At 37.8% G+C, this 17,695-nt stretch overlaps 1 protein-coding gene across 1 annotated transcript; it reads right to left on the bottom strand.

Annotated features, from left to right (window-relative positions):
* Window positions 1-12,771: 12,771 nt before the first annotated feature.
* Window positions 12,772-17,353, bottom strand: LOC148549942 (uncharacterized). Its single transcript, XM_088495861.1, has 6 exons — window positions 17,055-17,353; window positions 14,831-15,326; window positions 14,042-14,665; window positions 13,472-13,963; window positions 12,982-13,180; window positions 12,772-12,881 (listed from the first exon to the last, which is right to left on the bottom strand). Exons 1-6 carry the CDS (start codon window positions 17,351-17,353, stop codon window positions 12,772-12,774), a joined length of 2,220 nt encoding a protein of 739 aa, XP_088351987.1.
* Between the last annotated feature and the right edge of the window lie 342 nt (window positions 17,354-17,695).

Raw genomic sequence — 17,695 nt, 5'->3', positions numbered from 1 at the left:
AGAGCAAGAAGCAACTTACAGTCGCTGCTTCCTCCTCCGAGGCAGAATATAGGGCGTTGGCGCTTGCAACTAGGGAGGTCTAATGGTTGAGTTATGTTCTTCAGGAACTTGGCGCACCACTTCAGAAGGCAACGAACATTTACTGTGATAGCAAGTTTGCTGTGTATATAGCCACTAATCCAGTCTTCCATGAGCGGACAAAGCATATCGAAGCAGATTGCCACATTGTCCGCGACAAACTACAAGAAGGCGTGATTAATCTGCTACCTATCTCTACACATGAGCAGGTTGCAGACATTTTGACTAAGCCACTAGCACCAGGTCCTTTCCATTACATCCATAGTAAGCTTGGGCTGCTGAACAGTAGTTAGTTAGCTATTTATGCTGATAGTTAGTTAGAGAAAATTGATTAGAGTAGTTAGATATTTATGCTAATCAGTAGTTAGTTAGCTCTGTATAAATATGGGAAGGTCAGCTATGTAAAAGTGTGATTCATCATTTAATACAAGTTCACATTTTCACTCCTTCTTCTCTCTGGTTTTCCTATCCCCTGCATGTGAGTTTTCACTATTTATTTATTTATTTATTTTTCCAAAGGTAAGACTCAAACCCGAGATATCTAAATAAAAATAGAGAAATTATGTCGTTTGAATTATAGTTCGTTGACTATTATATATTTATTTATTACTATTTACTATTTATTATAATTTTATTAATAATGCTGCATAACTAACAAATATTATTAGTTTTTATCAACAATTGAGGCTCATCTTAAACACTTTTTTCTAAGTATGAAGTGCTGCACACCTTGTTAATTCATTAAATCTGAACTCTTCATTTATTATATTTTATTTGAATGGTTTGAATTAAAAAAAGTAACCTGTTAATCAGGTTAACTATTTTTTTATAAATTTTTTATTTTTTTGTAAATTTTAAATATTGGGTTGAAGTCTAAAACAACAAAATAGTATATGAATATTAAAAGCAATATGTCTGTACAAAAAAAAGTAATTGAACTTTAAAATTAAAATAAATAATACATAAAAAATAAGTTAAAAATTCATTCACCAAACCCAAAATAAAAGATATATTAAAATTTAAATAAATTTTATTTTGTTTAAAATAAAATTATAATATTAAATATGAACACAATAATAAAAAATTTTGTGTTATATAAATTTAATTTTATATATATATATACTCACGTAAAAAGCAAACAAACATATAACAATTTTATTTTATGTGAAACAAAATTATAATATTAAATATAAGACAATGATAAAAGATTTTGTATTATATAAATTTAATTAAAAAATATATATACTCACATAAAAAGCAAACAAACATATAATACTTTTATTTTGTGTGAAATAAAATTATAATATTAAATATGAACATAATAATAAAAATTTTTGTATTATATAAATTTAATTAAGAAAAATATATATACTCACGTAAAAAGCAAACAAACATATAATAATTTTATTAACACAATGATAAAAGATTTTGTATTATATAAATTAATTAAAAAAACATATATACTCACATAAAAAAGAAAATAAATCAATAATAATTTTATTTTATATAAAACAAAATTATAATATTAAATATAAACACAATGACACAAAATTTTGTATTATATAAATTTAATTAAAAAAGCATATATACTTACGTAAAAAGCAAACAAACATATAATAATAATAATAATAATAATCTCATTTGTTATTTATCCAAAGTCAAATGTAGCTTCTCAAATATAAATAAAATTATTTGGTTGCGTCTGGATGATAGACTAATACTGAAAGAAAGATTGGAAGATAAAAACTAAAAAGTAAAAACTGAAAGACGACAGAAACTACATAATTATTTGTATTGTATTTAGTGTAAAGTGTATAAGATTGAATTATGTCTTAATATTTTTTTATTTAAGAAAAATATAAAGACCGAAACAAGCAAAAATAGTTAAATATATTTTTTCTAAAGGGATATTTTAATATTTTAAATTTATAATATAAAATTTTAAACATAATTAAACAATTTTAATTTTAAAGGAGTATTTTATTATTTCCAAGATTAATCCTAAAAGACTATTTTAATATCTTAAAAATTAAATATAAGAATATTTTAATGTTTTTAAAATTATTGTAAATTTTTAATTCCGAATACAATTAAATAATATGAATTGGTTCTTATAAAATTACTTTAGTATTTTTAGTAACATTCAGAAGTCGTTGTGTTCTTATAAAAACTAATTATAAGGGTATTTTAGTTTTTATTTAAAGTTTAAATTTATAATTTTTAATATAGTTAAAAAATATTTATTCCCAAAGAGTATTTTAATCTTTATTCTAAAAGGGTATTTTAATTTTTTTAAAATTAATTCTATTTTAATATTAAATTAATATTTTTTATTTTTAATGCAATCAAAGAAATTCAAATAATCCTATAAGTGTAATTTAGTATTTTAAAATTAATGCGTAAAATATATTTTAGTATTTTAAAGAGTAAATGGTCAAATAAATTTCTGAAACATCACTCGTTCTCTACTTTGGTTTTTAAAAAATTTTTTTAATCAAATTCGTTCTTTAAAAATTTTAAATTAATTATGTTAGTCATTCCGTCACTTCCATTAACATTATTAGTTAATGAAATTAGATCAAATGAACCCCAAATTCAAAAATTCTAATATCTCAAGTTCCCTCCTCAATTGGACTTTGATTTGATCAAATTTCATAAATTTATAATGTTAATGGTCAATCAAGACTCTTAGGCTACGTTTGGTTTTGAAAATAGGACAAGACAAGACATTGAGAACTAGATAGAAAGGACAGAGACACACAAATTAATGTTCTTGTATTTTATTTGGTGATAAATTAGAACAAATTATGAAAGTCTAATTTATTATCAATATTTTTTCATTCAAAAAATTTAGGAAGAAAAATATGATAATAAAAATTATAATTATAAAAAATTAACAAGAATAATGAAAGAAAAAATAAAAAATAAGTTGTGACTCTTGTTAATGTCTTTATATCTTTTCTTGTTAGATGAAAACAAAATACACTAATTCAGTATCTTTTGACACAATATGTCTCATTTGTCGAACATAATTTTGTGTTTCTGTATTTCTATCTCAATGTCTCGTACCTGTAAACAAACACAATGTTTAATGTTGTTGATAATAATAATAATAATAATAATAATAATAATAATAATAATAATATTTTAGTAATTCAACTATGAAGTATATTTAGAACTTAACATATGTTTAATTATTTATGTACTTAATTTAACTACATTTTTCTATTGATATTTTAAATATTTCTAATAGTATGTTTGATAATTTAGTTTTTATGTCCGTACATATATTAAAATGGCTTAAAAAATAAAAAGAATTGAAATGCTGGTTTATTTCAATGTTTATTTTTGAAACACAGATAAACAAATTAAATAAACACTATTTTGACACTAACGTTTTGCTAGTGAATCAATAAGCTTTTTCTTTAATTTGTTAATAGAAAAATAATTTAAATACACAATTAATTAATAATAATTATATTTTTATACAGATTTTAAAAGTATTTCGTATATAAATAGGTTTTTATATGGATGGATTTTGTATATAAAATTTTAAATTTGTTTTTAATTAAATAGGATTGAAAAAATAAATAAATTTAATAGCATTTATAAATAAGTAATCTTTAAATAATATTAATCAATTTTTATATTGATTTTGTTTCCATAATAACAATCTATTTTTTTAATCTTATTTTTTAATTCAAATTTATTTATCTTACATGTTAAATAACTTAAAATATTTTATCTTTTTATAATTTATTTTTAATTATTAATATTAAATTTATAATTTAAAAAATATAAAATTAATTTTTAAAATTTAATAGAAAAGTGACCGAACAGATACAGTAGTGTCTATTGAGCCGCTAATAAAAAGATAAAGCCAATTAAATGAGTTACATATCTAATTAATTTGTTAAAAAAAAGTTAATAACAAAAATAGAATAATTAGTAATGATTTTTTTTTCACACAATATATTTGTTTGTCAAAACTGCTTTTTACAAGATCTATATTTTATGTATTTATCATTCATATACTCATATGTATGATAAGGTAGGTTATGTTAAATAATCTAAAGGGGTAAGTACTTTTTTCGTCCTTAAAGTTTGAGGTCAAAATTAAAATCGTCTCCGACATTTTTTGTTATTAAAATCATCCTCAACGTTATAAAATGTTATAAAATCGTTCTTTTTTATTTTATTTTACCAAATTACCCTTATTAAATAATAAAAATAATTAAAAAATTATAAAATAAAATTAAAGAAAAAAGGAAAGAAAACAAAGGGGAAGGGGAAGGGAGAATCACGCAGAGGGTGGGGGATAGGAAAAAGAAGGGGGAAGGGGAAGGGGGAGGTCATGCCGTCGTTTGGGCTGCCCTCGGAGGTGCACCCGCCGCCGCCCCTGCGTCCAACCCGCAGCCACCGGCCGCCGCAAGCTTGCATGGAGGCACCGTCGCTGCCGTCCAGCTTCCGACCCTCCGCTATTCGCTGTTCGAGTTCTCCCTGCCTCTTCCCGAAGCCGCCACTTGCCCCTGCCTCAGCCCACCGTCGCAACCCTTTCTCTTTACTTCTTTCTCTACTCTTTTCCCTTCTCCTCTGTCCACTGACCCATGGCCGAACCACCACCAGCGACTACCTCAGCTACCTCTAGCAGCTGCTGTCCTCATCACCGCCGCTGCAACATCCACCTCTCCCCTGATTTTTTTTGCTTTGTTCTTCATTACAGGTTCATGAACCAACCCATTTTCAGTTCCTCTAATTTTCATTTAATTTAACTTAGGTTTAATTAGAATTTTAGTTTAATTTTTAATCAGTTCTAGTTGCTCGGTTAGTTTAGTTAGATTAGATTTTTATGTTAATGGATACTAGGTTATTAGGATAGTAGTTTAGGCTTGTTAGTGGTAATAGGATTGTATGTGTTTGGATTTTTGAATTGTTGCTGCTGTTGAATTGTATGTGTTTGTCTTATGAAGATTTTGTTATTCGAATTGCTGAGAATTGTGTTAAATATGTGGGTACGTACTTGAATATATGGTTGTTGTGGATTAAAAATGGTTCCATTGACATATTGCTGCTAGAATTGTTGAAACCTGTAGTTTAGTTTGCTTTGATTGGGTTTGGTTGCCGGCGGAGAGGGGAAGAGCGAGTTGGATTGATGATGATGGTGAAAAAGATGAAACTGCGTTGAATTTAAGAAGAGAAGAAGAAAGAAGAGTGAGAAGAGGAAGGGGAAGATTGAATTTAAGAAGAGAAGAAGAAAGAAGAGTGAGAAGAGGAAGGGGAAGAGGGGTGGGTGTCCTCCGGTAGTAGTAATTGTCGCGGCGAAGGTGAGAAGAAGAGGGTGATGATGAAGAGTAGAAGGAAGGGGATTGGGGGAGGGGTGGGGGAGAGACCGAAGAGATGCTGGGGAGTGGGTGGGGTGGGGTTTTGCTTTTTTTTTTTTAATATTATTTTTATTAATAATGAAAGGTAATTTGGTCAAAAAAATATAATTAAAGTAAAAAATGATGATTTTATAAGGTTTTGTAATGTTGGGGATGATTTTAATAAGAAAAAAAGGTCGGGGACGATTTTGATTTTGACGTCAAACCTTATGGACAAAAAAAGTACTTATCCCTAATCTAAATCTATATTGTATGATCCCAATCTATATATATGTATATATGTATATATATCATATTTTATTATTGACCAAATTCGAACCAAATAAAAAATAAAGTCAAATATTTATATTTACTTTATATTATAATTGTTATTGCAAAAGAAAAAAAAATTAAATAAAAAATTCATATAAAAAAATATTGATATAATTTTTTAATAACAAATTTTTTATTAAAATATGTTATTTTATTATATTTTAAATATATTATTTGGAATACTTATATTATTTAAAAAAATATTTAAAATTTATTATTTTGTATTAATAATATTATTAAAAATATATTATTAATTTTTCTTAAAATAACTGTTTCTTTTCTTTGGTTCATTAACTAATATGGCAACAAAAAAATTTTATATAACTGAGTCTACTAGATAAATATTATATTCATTTATTTTTATATTGCATGTAAAATAAATAAAAAAATAGAATAATGAAAAATATTTGAAGACATTACATGGACAATAACATAGTAATAGAAAAGTTTCATCGAAGTTTTCCCGAATATTTTTCCAGTGTAAAGGTCATCCTGTGTTGAATGAGATGATTAATTTTTTTGTCTGTGCCAATTTATTTGTTCAGGCCCATAACAAAAAAAAATAATAATAAAAATAATAAATAAATTTAATTTACCGATAATTTTTTATAGTAGGTTAACTTTTGTCTGTGCCAATTTATTTGTTCAGGCCCATAACAAAAAAAAATAATAATAAAAATAATAAATAAATTTAATTTACCGATAATTTTTTATAGTAGGTTAACTTTGAAAGAGCACTGCACTCTCTATTTTATCTGTAGTGCACTAGCTTTCACCAACAATTGACCAACAATAATTTTTATATATTTAGATATTTTGTACACAAAAAATATATAGTAGTTTATAGTTTGTACATATATTTACTAGAATTTTATACACATAAATCAATATAATTTGTACTCATATTTTTCAGAATTTACATATATAAATTAATAAAATTTATTTGTTAAAGATAATTTAATATTTATACTGACTAAATAATGACAAAAATTACTAAAAATTATTAGTCTCCAAAAATTTCTCTAATTTTATTGTATTTATAGCTGATATTCTATTAAGTCTATTCAACTGCTTTTTATTATTTGCAAAAAGAATTATTTTTATATTTTTAAATAATTATAAAATTTTTAATAATAAATTATTCAAAAATTACATATACACATCTCATATTATATTTAAAATGCATAAATAAATGAATTTAAATTAAACAAGGTAAGAAAAAATTCATTACATTATATGTACCAAATCAAGATATATATATATATATATATATATATATATATATATATATATATATATATTATATATGTCATTTATAAATTAGTTTAACATCATTAAAGTTATTTATTTTCTGAAAAAATAATAAAATATAAGAATATTTTTTAAAAGACTCTTCATTTCCATGTATAATAATAATAATAATAGTAATAGTAAAAACAATTTCTCTTTCTGAATTTTATATTTAACATTTTTAATCATCTTTATTCATACTATATTCTTTTAAAAATTGTCTTTCTTTTGCTATAAAAAAAATCTTGTTAAATTTCTAAAGAATTTTGAAACTTATTTCTGTAAGTATCCAAACAATTGTATTAACATAAGTAATTTTAAAGAGCTCAATTATAGAACCAAATTTTAGATATTAAATCAGTCATTTTTCTTCTGTAAATTTTGTTTGTATACCTTTATAATCCCACCTGTTAGTTCTAAAGACCTCTTAAATTGAATTTTAATTATTCATATACAAAAGTATAATTTATGATTTTATTGAATTTTTATCTAACTAATTGTGTATGACCATGAATATAAGATATTTTTTTAAGTTAAAAAATAATCAACTGGGTTTTAGATATTAGAAAGGCATTTTTTTTGTTATAAAAAGATATCAAAAAGTTATATATAAGTAGGACTATTAAAATGAGTTAAATTTGTTAGATCAGTCTGTTTATCCTCCTAAATAAACATATACTTGTCTTTAAACTCATGTCAATTTAAATTTTGGATTAAACGTGTTAAGTCCAATAAACCTAAAAAAATAGTCGATTAAATGGTCTAATCATGTCCCTAAATAGATAATTCGTTTACTTTCTTGTATTTTTTTAAAAAAAATAGCATTTTCCCAATATTTTTCTTGAAAAAGACTCAATAAATTATAAAAGTCTAATTTTCTCTCATTTTCTTTCACACAAAAAATTTAGAAAAAAAATATAATTATAAAAAATTGATAAAAATAAAAAAATAAATAAGTTGTATCTCTTACTAGTATATATGTATTTTTCCTGAGTTTCTAAGAATGACACAAAATATATTATTTCAGTGTTTTAAAATATAATGTCTATTTTCATGTCTCATCTGTCAAATATGATTTTGTGTCTCCATAATTAGAATTATATTTTCTTATCTTTTATTATAGTTTATAAATTTATTTTGTTAAAATATAATAAATTGTCTAGTTTAGCTTATTATTGTCTATTTATGTCAATTTTAGTCTATATTGAAAGCAAAAATCAAGAAGCTCAAGCATGTGGAAATTCAAATGATAACTCATAAATGCAACTCATTTTGGACTTAAAAAAGAAAAAAGTGCACAAAATCAACAAAGGCGCATGATTTTTATCAAATATCAACTGCAATAATCATGAAAGTCAAGTTAATCAAGTTTTCAAATGAGAATTAGAACTAAATTTTGTAAAAATTTCAAAGGTTTTAGCTGTCACAATTATATTTTTTTTAAACACATGCATATTAAGAATTGAAAATAATTTATTTCTTATTCTACAAAAAAAGAGCTCACTTAGAGCTTAAAATATAGATTTTTTAGCGAAAATACACTCAAATAGAAATATGTACGAGATGTCTCTGGTACGGTTTGAAGGGTGGATCGGGAACCCGCGGACGGAACTGGAGCCGGGTCGCTTGACTGGAGCAATGGGGGTGGTACCTGCAAAGACACTCCGACGCTCAAGTCAGAATGGATCTAAGAGGTAGAAAGTGTGAGGAATGAATGAATACCTGTGGGGACCTGGGTCCTCTTATTTATAGGTGAATATCTTATCTTATCTTATTTGGTTAAGATAAGAGAGAGATATTTGGGTTAGAGGTTTTGAAGGGCCGGTGTTTGGGCCTTTGTGTGGAAGCGGGTCGTCCCCGGGTAACCGGGTATGCGGGATCCGTGGGTCGGATCCGTAACAGTTGCCCCCGCAGCGGGAGAGCGAGCGAGGTCGGTCTGTCGCTGGGAGACGTTTGTCATGGGCTCGATTTTTCTCGGGTGCCCGTCTGGTTTCTTTGAGATGAGGTCGGTGCCTCGGTCTTCGTGTTTGTGGAAGATTCGTCTGACCGTTTAGGTCTGACGTGACTCTTCCGTATCGGTCGCGTCTGTTGCGTTCTTCGAGGCGTTACCTTTTTTCGAGGGGTATTTATTGCAGGTTGTGCTTTTTCTTTTTTGCCCTTGCGTTTGTTTTGCTTTCCTAAGGGTATTTTCGTCGTTGTACTTCTTTCAAAAACCGTTTTGGTTTTCCTCCTTTAGTTCCCTCGTTTTGCTATTACTTCTCTATTGCTTCTCTTTCTAGTTACAGCATTTCCCCTTCTCCATTTTCGCTTTCTGTGGTTTCGGTTGGATTTCTTTTGCGGCGTCTTTCCTTGGGGTTGTCTTCCTTCGATTTATCAGGTTAGCATCTCTCTTGTTTCTTTTTGCTTTCTTCTGCTTTATTTTCTGCAGCATTTTGTTTTTGTTTTTGCTAAGTGTAGCTGTTTTAGAGTAGTTTTGTGGTGTTTGTATGGTGGTTTAGATAGTTCTGTTGGTTTCCTAGAAAAGGGTTGGGGCGAGTGCCACCGTATAATTGGTGGTGTGCGGTGGCGGTATTTTTTGGTTTTTTACCCGCCGTCGTTTTCTGCCGTGAGGTTTGGCTGACGGTGGTGCTCGTCGATATTTTAGGTATGGCTCGCCGACGGATGGAGGGTGTGAGGGCTCCGGTGGCCCCGGCGGGGGGTGTCCCTGACCTTTTTTCTTGGGTCACCAGTGATGTTTGGGGGACACCGTCGCGGATGACGGAGGCGGACCTCCAACGGCTCCGTGATGAAGGGGCTGTTTGTGGGGGTGGCGATGCCGAACGCCACTACGAGCTTGCCCTCTCTGGGGTTGACGAGAGGGTTTGCTATACCAATCTCGACTCCCCGACAGTGCCGGATTGGATGTGGGTGTATGAGGCGATGTTCACCCGGCTTGGTGTTCGGCTTCCCTTTTCTCCTTTTGTTCAGCAGTTGTTGAATCGGTGCTCCGTGGCGCCGTCCCAGCTACATCCGAACAGCTGGGCGGCAATACGGTCTTTTGAGCTCGTTTGTGATTATTTAGAGTTACCTGCCTCAGTAAACGTTTTTCTTTTCCTTTTCTTGTGCACTCTTCCGACTAAGGAGGGGAAGCATAAAAAGGGGTATGTGTCTTTCCGTGCTCAGCCCCATCGTCGGATTTTCGGTTTGTATGAAGACTCCTTCCACGGTTTTAAGAGTGGTTATTTTAAGGTTCGTCCCTCGGGGGGACATCATCCCTTTTGGTTGACGTTGGAGGGTGATCGTCGGTTCCCCACTTACTGGAATTTTAAGGTGGGACCGTCGGTTTTTACTCGGGTTTCGAAAGAGTTCCTATCCTCGGAGGAGCGGGATATTGCTCTCGTTCTGTGGCAGTTGTTTGGAGAGCGTCCTCTTAATCCCCGGGATGTGATGGGTGATCCGGTTGCTTGTCGGTCATATGTTGGTGTGTGTCTGTTTTTTCTTTGGTTTTTATGTTTTGTTTCCCGTTTTTGTAACTTGGGAATTTTTTGTATTGTTTGCAGTTGAGATGGCTGGTGGCTTGACATCCTTGGCGCGTCTGAAGGCGGCGATGGCCCAGGAGGAGGGGTCGTCGTCCCCGGCTACTCCCGTTTCTAATCCTGCCGTGGAGTCGCAGCCGGTTTCTCAGGAGGTGATTTCCTCGGGTGCGCGGGCCGATACTCAAGTTTCCCCTGGCCCTGCGAATTCTCCTGAAGTCGTCGTGGTGACGGCTACTGAGGCTTCTCGGAAGAGAAAGAGGCCTGAGGACCCAAGCAGTGAGACTTTTGAGGATGAAGGTCTTGTGCCCAGCGTGATGGATCGACGCTTCGATGCTCCGGGGTTTATTGATCAACACTTGATGCCTGGAACGGAGCCGTTTTTTTATGGCTGCGATGTTTCGTTCCAGGCCAAGTCGGTGTATCGTGCTCTCCTCCGGTCTGCCGTTGTTGTTCGGAAGGCTGAGCCTGTGATGGCTCAGGTCGGTTTGCTGGACAAGAAGCTTCGTCATTCTCATGCTGAGGTAGCCAAGTTGAAGGGGGAACTTGAGGCTACCGAAGCTGCGAGGGAGAAGGCTGTGAAGTCTTCTGAGGAGGCTGGGTCAGAGATTCTTCGACTTGCCGAGGTTGAAACTTCGCTTCTCTCTCAGCTGGCAGAGGAGCGGCAGCGGGCTTCTGATGTAGGTTCTCAGGCTGCCATGCTTCTCGCCGAGTCGGAGGCTCTAAAGGCCGAGGTTGCTGCCTTGAGGAGGGAGAAGACGGAGTTGCTAGCTGATGCGAAGGACGCAATTGCGGCTACCGAGGAAACGATGAGGGCTCAAGCTTCAGTGCTGGCTCCTGGTGTGGATATGTCCGTGATGGGGGCCTTCAAGACTGTTCGCGATGGCCAGATCGTTGACCTCGAGTAGCTTTTACTTTTATCTCTTTGGATTTTTTCTTTGAACTGTGCTTTTGGATATTTTCGGATGGCCGGGGGCCGTGTATTTTGATTTTGGAACACTTTATTTTTGTTTTAATGGTACTTTATCGGCCGTTCGGGCCTTTTGTATGTTCCGTTTGTTGTTTTTGGGCCGTCCGGGCCTATCATGTATTCCGTTTTAGGCTATTTTGCTCCCTCAGACCGTCGTTTGGTCGGGTTTTTTCATGGATATCCGCGTATTTTGGACCTGGGGGGTGATCAGTTCCCCAGTTGTGGCCGTGTTTTCGTTCCGTTTTTTTGGGACGTTTAGGAAAATATAAATAGCTGTTTTAATGGAATTGTTATTGATGGTTGGGCCTCGTTAAAACCCTCCGTTGGTGGTGGGAAAGAGTACCCGAGTTTAAAACTTAGATGAAATAAAAACACTTAGAATTTGTATACAGGTAGGAGAAGTACAAAAACAGAGATGAGGGCAAGGGTGCGACCTTGTGGGTTGGTCTAGGCGTAGTATCGTCGCAAGTTGGCGGCGTTCCATGTTCTCGGGACTTCGTCGCCGCTGAGCCGTTCGAGTTTGTACGCTCCTTTTCCGATTACGGCCTTGATTCTGTATGGTCCTTCCCAGTTGGGGGTGAGCTTCCCTTCTCCTGGGGTCGGGGGACCGATGTCGTTTCGTCGTAAAACGAGGTCGTTGGCCGCGAATTCTCGCCGGATGACTCCGTGATTATATCTCAGGCTGATTCTTTGCTTTAGGGCTAGCTCTCTGAGATGGGTTATGCTTCTTGTTTCGTCAATGAGGTCTCGTTCTGCTTCCTCGTCGTTACCTCCGACCGTTTTTCTGGGGCTTGGGTCTCCGATTTCTACCGGGATGACCGCCTCAACGCCGTATGTTAGTCGGAAAGGTGTTTCTCCCGTTGTTGTTTGGGGTGTGGTTCGGTATGACCATAGGACCGATCCGAGCTCGTCGGCCCATAGTCCTTTGGCTTCGTCGAGCTGCTTTTTAAGTCCTTTGACGATTATTTTGTTCGCGGATTCCACCTGTCCGTTTGTCTGAGGGTGTTCTACCGAGCTGAAATGGTGGGATACATGTAGCCCCTCTAAAAATTCTCTGAATTTTTTGTCGGTAAATTGGGTTCCGTTGTCCGAGATAACGATCTCGGGGATCCCGAATCGGGTGATGATCTGACGCCAGAGGAATTTTCGGCATTGGGTTGCCGTTATGGAGGACAGGGGTTCGGCTTCGATCCATTTAGTGTAGTAGTCTATGGCGACGATGAGGTATCTAAGCTGGCCGGGTGCCGTTGGGAAGGGTCCGACGAGGTCGATGCCCCAAGTGCCGAACGGCCGTTCTGCCTGAGCTGGTGCGGTGCGGCTTGGTGGATATTGGCGTGCCTTTGGCATTTGTCGCAGTTTTTAACTATTTGTATGGAATCTCGGATAACCGTGGGCCAGAAGTAGCCTGCTCTGATGACTTTTTGGGCTAAAGTCTTGCCTCCGACGTGGTGACCGCAGCAGCCTTCGTGGATTTCACGGAGTATGTACTCCGTATTCTCGGGTTCTATGCATTTGAGCAAGGGTTGCGAGAATCCGCGTTTGTACAGCTGTCCTGCGACAATGGTATAGTTGGCGGCTTCCCTTTTTATTCGCTTTTCTTCTTTGGGATCTGGTGGCAGTGTTCCATCGAGGAGGTACTGCAGGATCGGGTAGGTCCAAGATCCCTGGTTTGAGATTGTCAGGTGAGCGCTGGTTGTTGTTGACACGGAAGGTGTCTTAACGACTTCCTGGATTAACGATTTGTTGCCGTGTCCGGGTTTGGTACTGGCTAGCTTGGAGAGTAGATCTGCTCTGGCATTTCGTTCCCTAGGGATGTGCCGTATGGTGACGTGTTCGAATCCTTCTCTTAGTTCGTTTACCTTGGCGAGGTATTGTTGGAGTAGGGGGTCTCGTGTCTGGTAGTCTCCGTTAATTTGGGAACTGACTACTTGTGAATCGGTATTCACTTCTAGGACCTTTGCTCCGACTTCCTGGGCTAAGGAAAGGCCTGCCAAGAGGGCCTCGTATTCTGCTTGGTTGTTTGATACCGGGAATTCGTATCGTACCGATTGTTCGATCGTGATTCCGTCTTGATTTTCGAGTATGACTCCGGCGCCTCCGTAGGTGGAGTTTGATGAGCCGTCGACATGTAGTTTCCATGAATCGGGGGTGAGCTTTCCCGGGGTCATCTCGGCGATGAAGTCGGCCATAGCTTGTGCTTTGATCGCATTCCGGGGTTCGAATTTGATCTGGAATTGAGATAGTTCGATGGACCACGCTAGCATTCTTCCGGCTAGGTCGGGTTTCTGCAACACCTGTTTGACCGCTTGGTCGGTTCGAACCGTTACGGGGTGAGCTTGGAAGTATTGTCGTAGGCGTCGGGAGGCTGTAAGGAGTGTGAAAGCTAGCTTTTCTAAGCGTGAGTAGCGGGCTTCCGCGTCCTGTAGGACTTTGCTTATGAAGTATATGGATTTTTGTTCCTTTTTCTCGTTTTCACGGACGAGTGCTGCTGCGAGTGCCTCTTCCGTTATGGAGAGGTATAAGTAAAGTGTTTCCCCTGTCTGGGGTTTGGCGAGGATTGGTGGTTCCGCTAGGACCCTCTTGAAGTGTTGGAATGCTTCTTCACATTCAGTCTCCCACTTGAAGGGGGCTTCTTTTTTCATTAGTTTGAAGAAGGGGGTCGCTTTTTGGGCTGAAGCCCCGAGAAAGCGTGACAATGCCGTTAGTCGGCCGGTAAGCCTTTGGATGTCTTTGAGGTTTTTGGGGCTCGTCATCTCGAGGATGGCGCGACATTTTTCTGGGTTTGCTTCAACTCCGCGTTGCGTAATCATGAAGCCGAGGAACTTCCCTGCCTCCATTCCGAAGGCACATTTTGCCGGGTTGAGTCGCATTTGGTGCTTTCGTAGGGTGTTCATTATGACTTTGAGGTCGCCGGTTAGTTGTTCGCCGGATTCGGTCTTGGCGAGCATGTCGTCTATGTAAACTTCTAATTTGTTACCGGATAAGTCTCGGAATATCTTGTTAACCAGTCTTTGGTAGGTTGCTCCAGCGTTTTTTAGGCCGAAGGGCATTACTGTGTAGCAGTACGTCCCGTCTGGGGTGATGAACGCTGTTTTCTCTTCGTCTGGTCGGTGCATCAGAATCTGGTTGTATCCGGAGTATGCGTCCATGAAGCTGAGGTATCGGTGACCGGATGCGGCGTCTACCAATCCGTCGATGTTTGGTAGGGGGAAGGCGTCTTTCGGGCAAGCTTTGTTGAGGTTCGTGTAGTCGACGCACATTCGCCATTTCCCATTAGATTTTTTCACCAGTACGACGTTGGCTAGCCAAGTCGTGTAGGGGAGTTCTCGGATAAAGTTGGCCTCGAATAGGGCTTTAACTTGTTTTTTGACCTCGGTGGCTCGGTCCGGTGACATTTTTCTTCTCCTTTGTGCTATTGGTTTAGCTTTGGGATCCACGGCTAGACGGTGAGACATTAGGTCGGGGCTTATTCCCGGCATGTCGGCCGGTGTGAATGCAAACAGGTCCCTATTTTGTTTCAGGAGTTGAGAGAGCTCCTCTTTGAGGTCGTATGGGAGGTTCCTGTTAATGAAGGTGTACTCATCCTTGGTTGGCCCTATTTGTAATTTTTTCATATCCCCTTCTGGTTCTGGCCTGGGTTGGCCGTCTTGTCGGGCATCCAGATCGGCTAGGAATACACCGGCCGCATCTCGTGATTTCTTCCTTAGGGCTAGGCTGGTGTTGTCGCATTCGGCTGCGACTTCTCGGTCTCCGTGGATGGTGCCGACGGAGCCGTCGTCGGTTCTGAATTTCATAAGGAGGTATTTGGTAAAGATAACTGCGGAGAAGTCGTTGATTGTTTTCCTTCCGAGAATCACGTTATAGGCTGTGGAGTCTTTTAGGACTACGAATTCAGATAGAATTGTCTTCTTTTGGCTGCTCGTTCCTATGGTGATGGGAAGTGTGATTGAGCCGTCTGGTTTGAGGAAGTTGTCTCCGAGTCCCGTGACGCCGTGGCGGTGTGTTTGGAGGTTGTCGTTGCGGAGTCCGAGTTTATCGAAGGCTCCCCGAAAAAGGATGTTTGAGTCTGCCCCGGTGTCTACCAGTATTCTTCGTACGAGTCCTGTTCCGATTCTAGCTGAGATGACGAAAGGGGCGTCCTCGGCTGAGGTGCCGTGTTGGCAGTCCTCTGGTAAGAACGTTATCGTATTGTCGGCCGCAGAGATTGGGACTTGGTTCCTTACAGCCATTATCTTGAGGTCTTTCTTCATTGTTAGTTTTGACTTGCTTGATACGTCTTTGCCTGTGATGACGTTTACTATGATGGTTGGATCTTCCTCTGGGCTTTCCCTCGGGGGTTGCTTTTGGGTTCTCGGGTTACGTCCTTCCCTCTCCGACGACCTGTCTCTCTCCGCGCGTCTCGGTTCTCTGATGATTTTTGCGAATTCTGGGAGTTTGCCGTCTCGTATGGCTTGTTCAATGGCGTCTTTAAGGTCGAAACAATCTTGTGTTCTGTGACCGTAACCTCGGTGGTATTCGCAGTAAAGGGTCTTGTTGCCTCCTGTCCTTTCTTTGAGTTGCCGTGCTTTCGGAATGATGCCTCGATCTGCTATTTGGTGGTATACCTCGGTAATTGGTGCTGTCAGGGGCGTGTAGTTTGAGAATTTGCCTATTCTCGGTGGTCGGCTGGTCGGCCTGGGGTGGTCCCGTTGATTCTCTTTGAGTGTTGGGTTTTGGTGAGAAGCCGAGTTGCCGCGCTGGGCGTTGCCGTGCTGCCGTTTGTTGGCGGCAACGACCTGGCTGACTTCTTCGTCGTTGATGTAATCTTTGGCGACGTTCTGGATCTCATGCATGGTCCATATCGGTCTGGTGGTGAGGTGTTTGCGAAAATCTTCGTTCATTAGCCCATTGGTCAGGCAAAGGCTTGCGACGGAATCCGTGAGTCCGTCGACCGTTAGGCATTCGTCGTTGAAGCGGTCGAGGTATTTTCTTGTGGATTCTTCTTGTTTTTGCGTGACCCCTAGTAAGCTGATGGGGTGTTTGGCTTTGGTGATCCTAGTAGTGAACTGGGCCATGAACTTTCGTGTAATATCGTGGAAGCTGGCTATGGATCCGTTCGGGAGGGCGTTGAACCATTTGATCGCTGGCCCGGCGAGGGTTACCGGGAAGGCTCTGCATCGGACCGCGTCGGCCGCTCCTTCTAGGTTCATTCTGGCCTCAAAAGCCGTTAGGTGTTCTTGGGGATCCTTAGTTCCATCGTATTTCATATCGGTAGGTTTGTCGAAGCCTTTGGGGAGTTTTGCCCTCAGGATTCTTTCTGTGAAGGGTGTAGCTCCCATTATTATATGGTCGTTTCTCGTGCGTTTGGTGTTTCGGTCCCTCCGATCTTCGTCTGAGTAGTGTTGATAACTCAGATCTTGAGAAGCGCTGCGGTTATGTTTCTTGTTGTATCGCCGTTCTGGCGATTTCTCGTGTCTGTGATCGCGTGTTGAGCTGCGACCGTCTCTTCTGTCGTGTCGTCGGGTTGGCGACCTTCCGCGGCGAGATCTTGATCTGGAGGTTGCATGGCTTCCGTGCTCGTTGTTGTGTTTTCCTTTATCGGTTATCTTGCCTTCGAGTTCTTGGACTCGGAGGCAGAGATCCTGGATGATCTGCGCTGCTTTGTCGCTGGCTTTTTCAGGATGTCGTCGGTCCGTGATGTCGTGATCGTTCGCGTTTTGAATAGTGCTTGCTATTCTCGCTTGGTTCGTTACTTCACGGTGCTCGGGGGTTGGGTTAATTGGTTGAGAGTCATCCTGGCTTGAGGGGGTTTCCTCCAGGACGTCCCCCATTGGGTCCAGCTGGCGCAGGTTCCCCACAGACGGCGCCAATGTACGAGATGTCTCTGGTACGGTTTGAAGGGTGGATCGGGAACCCGCGGACGGAACTGGAGCCGGGTTGCTTGACTGGAGCAATGGGGGTGGTACCTGCAAAGACACTCCGACGCTCAAGTCAGAATGGATCTAAGAGGTAGAAAGTGTGAGGAATGAATGAATACCTGGGGGGACCTGGGTCCTCTTATTTATAGGTGAATATCTTATCTTATCTTATTTGGTTAAGATAAGAGAGAGATATTTGGGTTAGAGGTTTTGAAGGGCCGGTGTTTGGGCCTTTGTGTGGAAGCGGGTCGTCCC

Source organism: Arachis ipaensis, chromosome B8 (genome assembly GCF_059453495.1).
Source record: "Arachis ipaensis isolate K30076 ecotype BB chromosome B8, ASM5945349v1, whole genome shotgun sequence".
Classification (NCBI taxonomy): domain Eukaryota; kingdom Viridiplantae; phylum Streptophyta; class Magnoliopsida; order Fabales; family Fabaceae; genus Arachis; species Arachis ipaensis.
The sequence above is the reverse complement of the archived record's forward strand: the minus strand, read 5'-3'. Positions and strand labels throughout refer to the sequence as shown.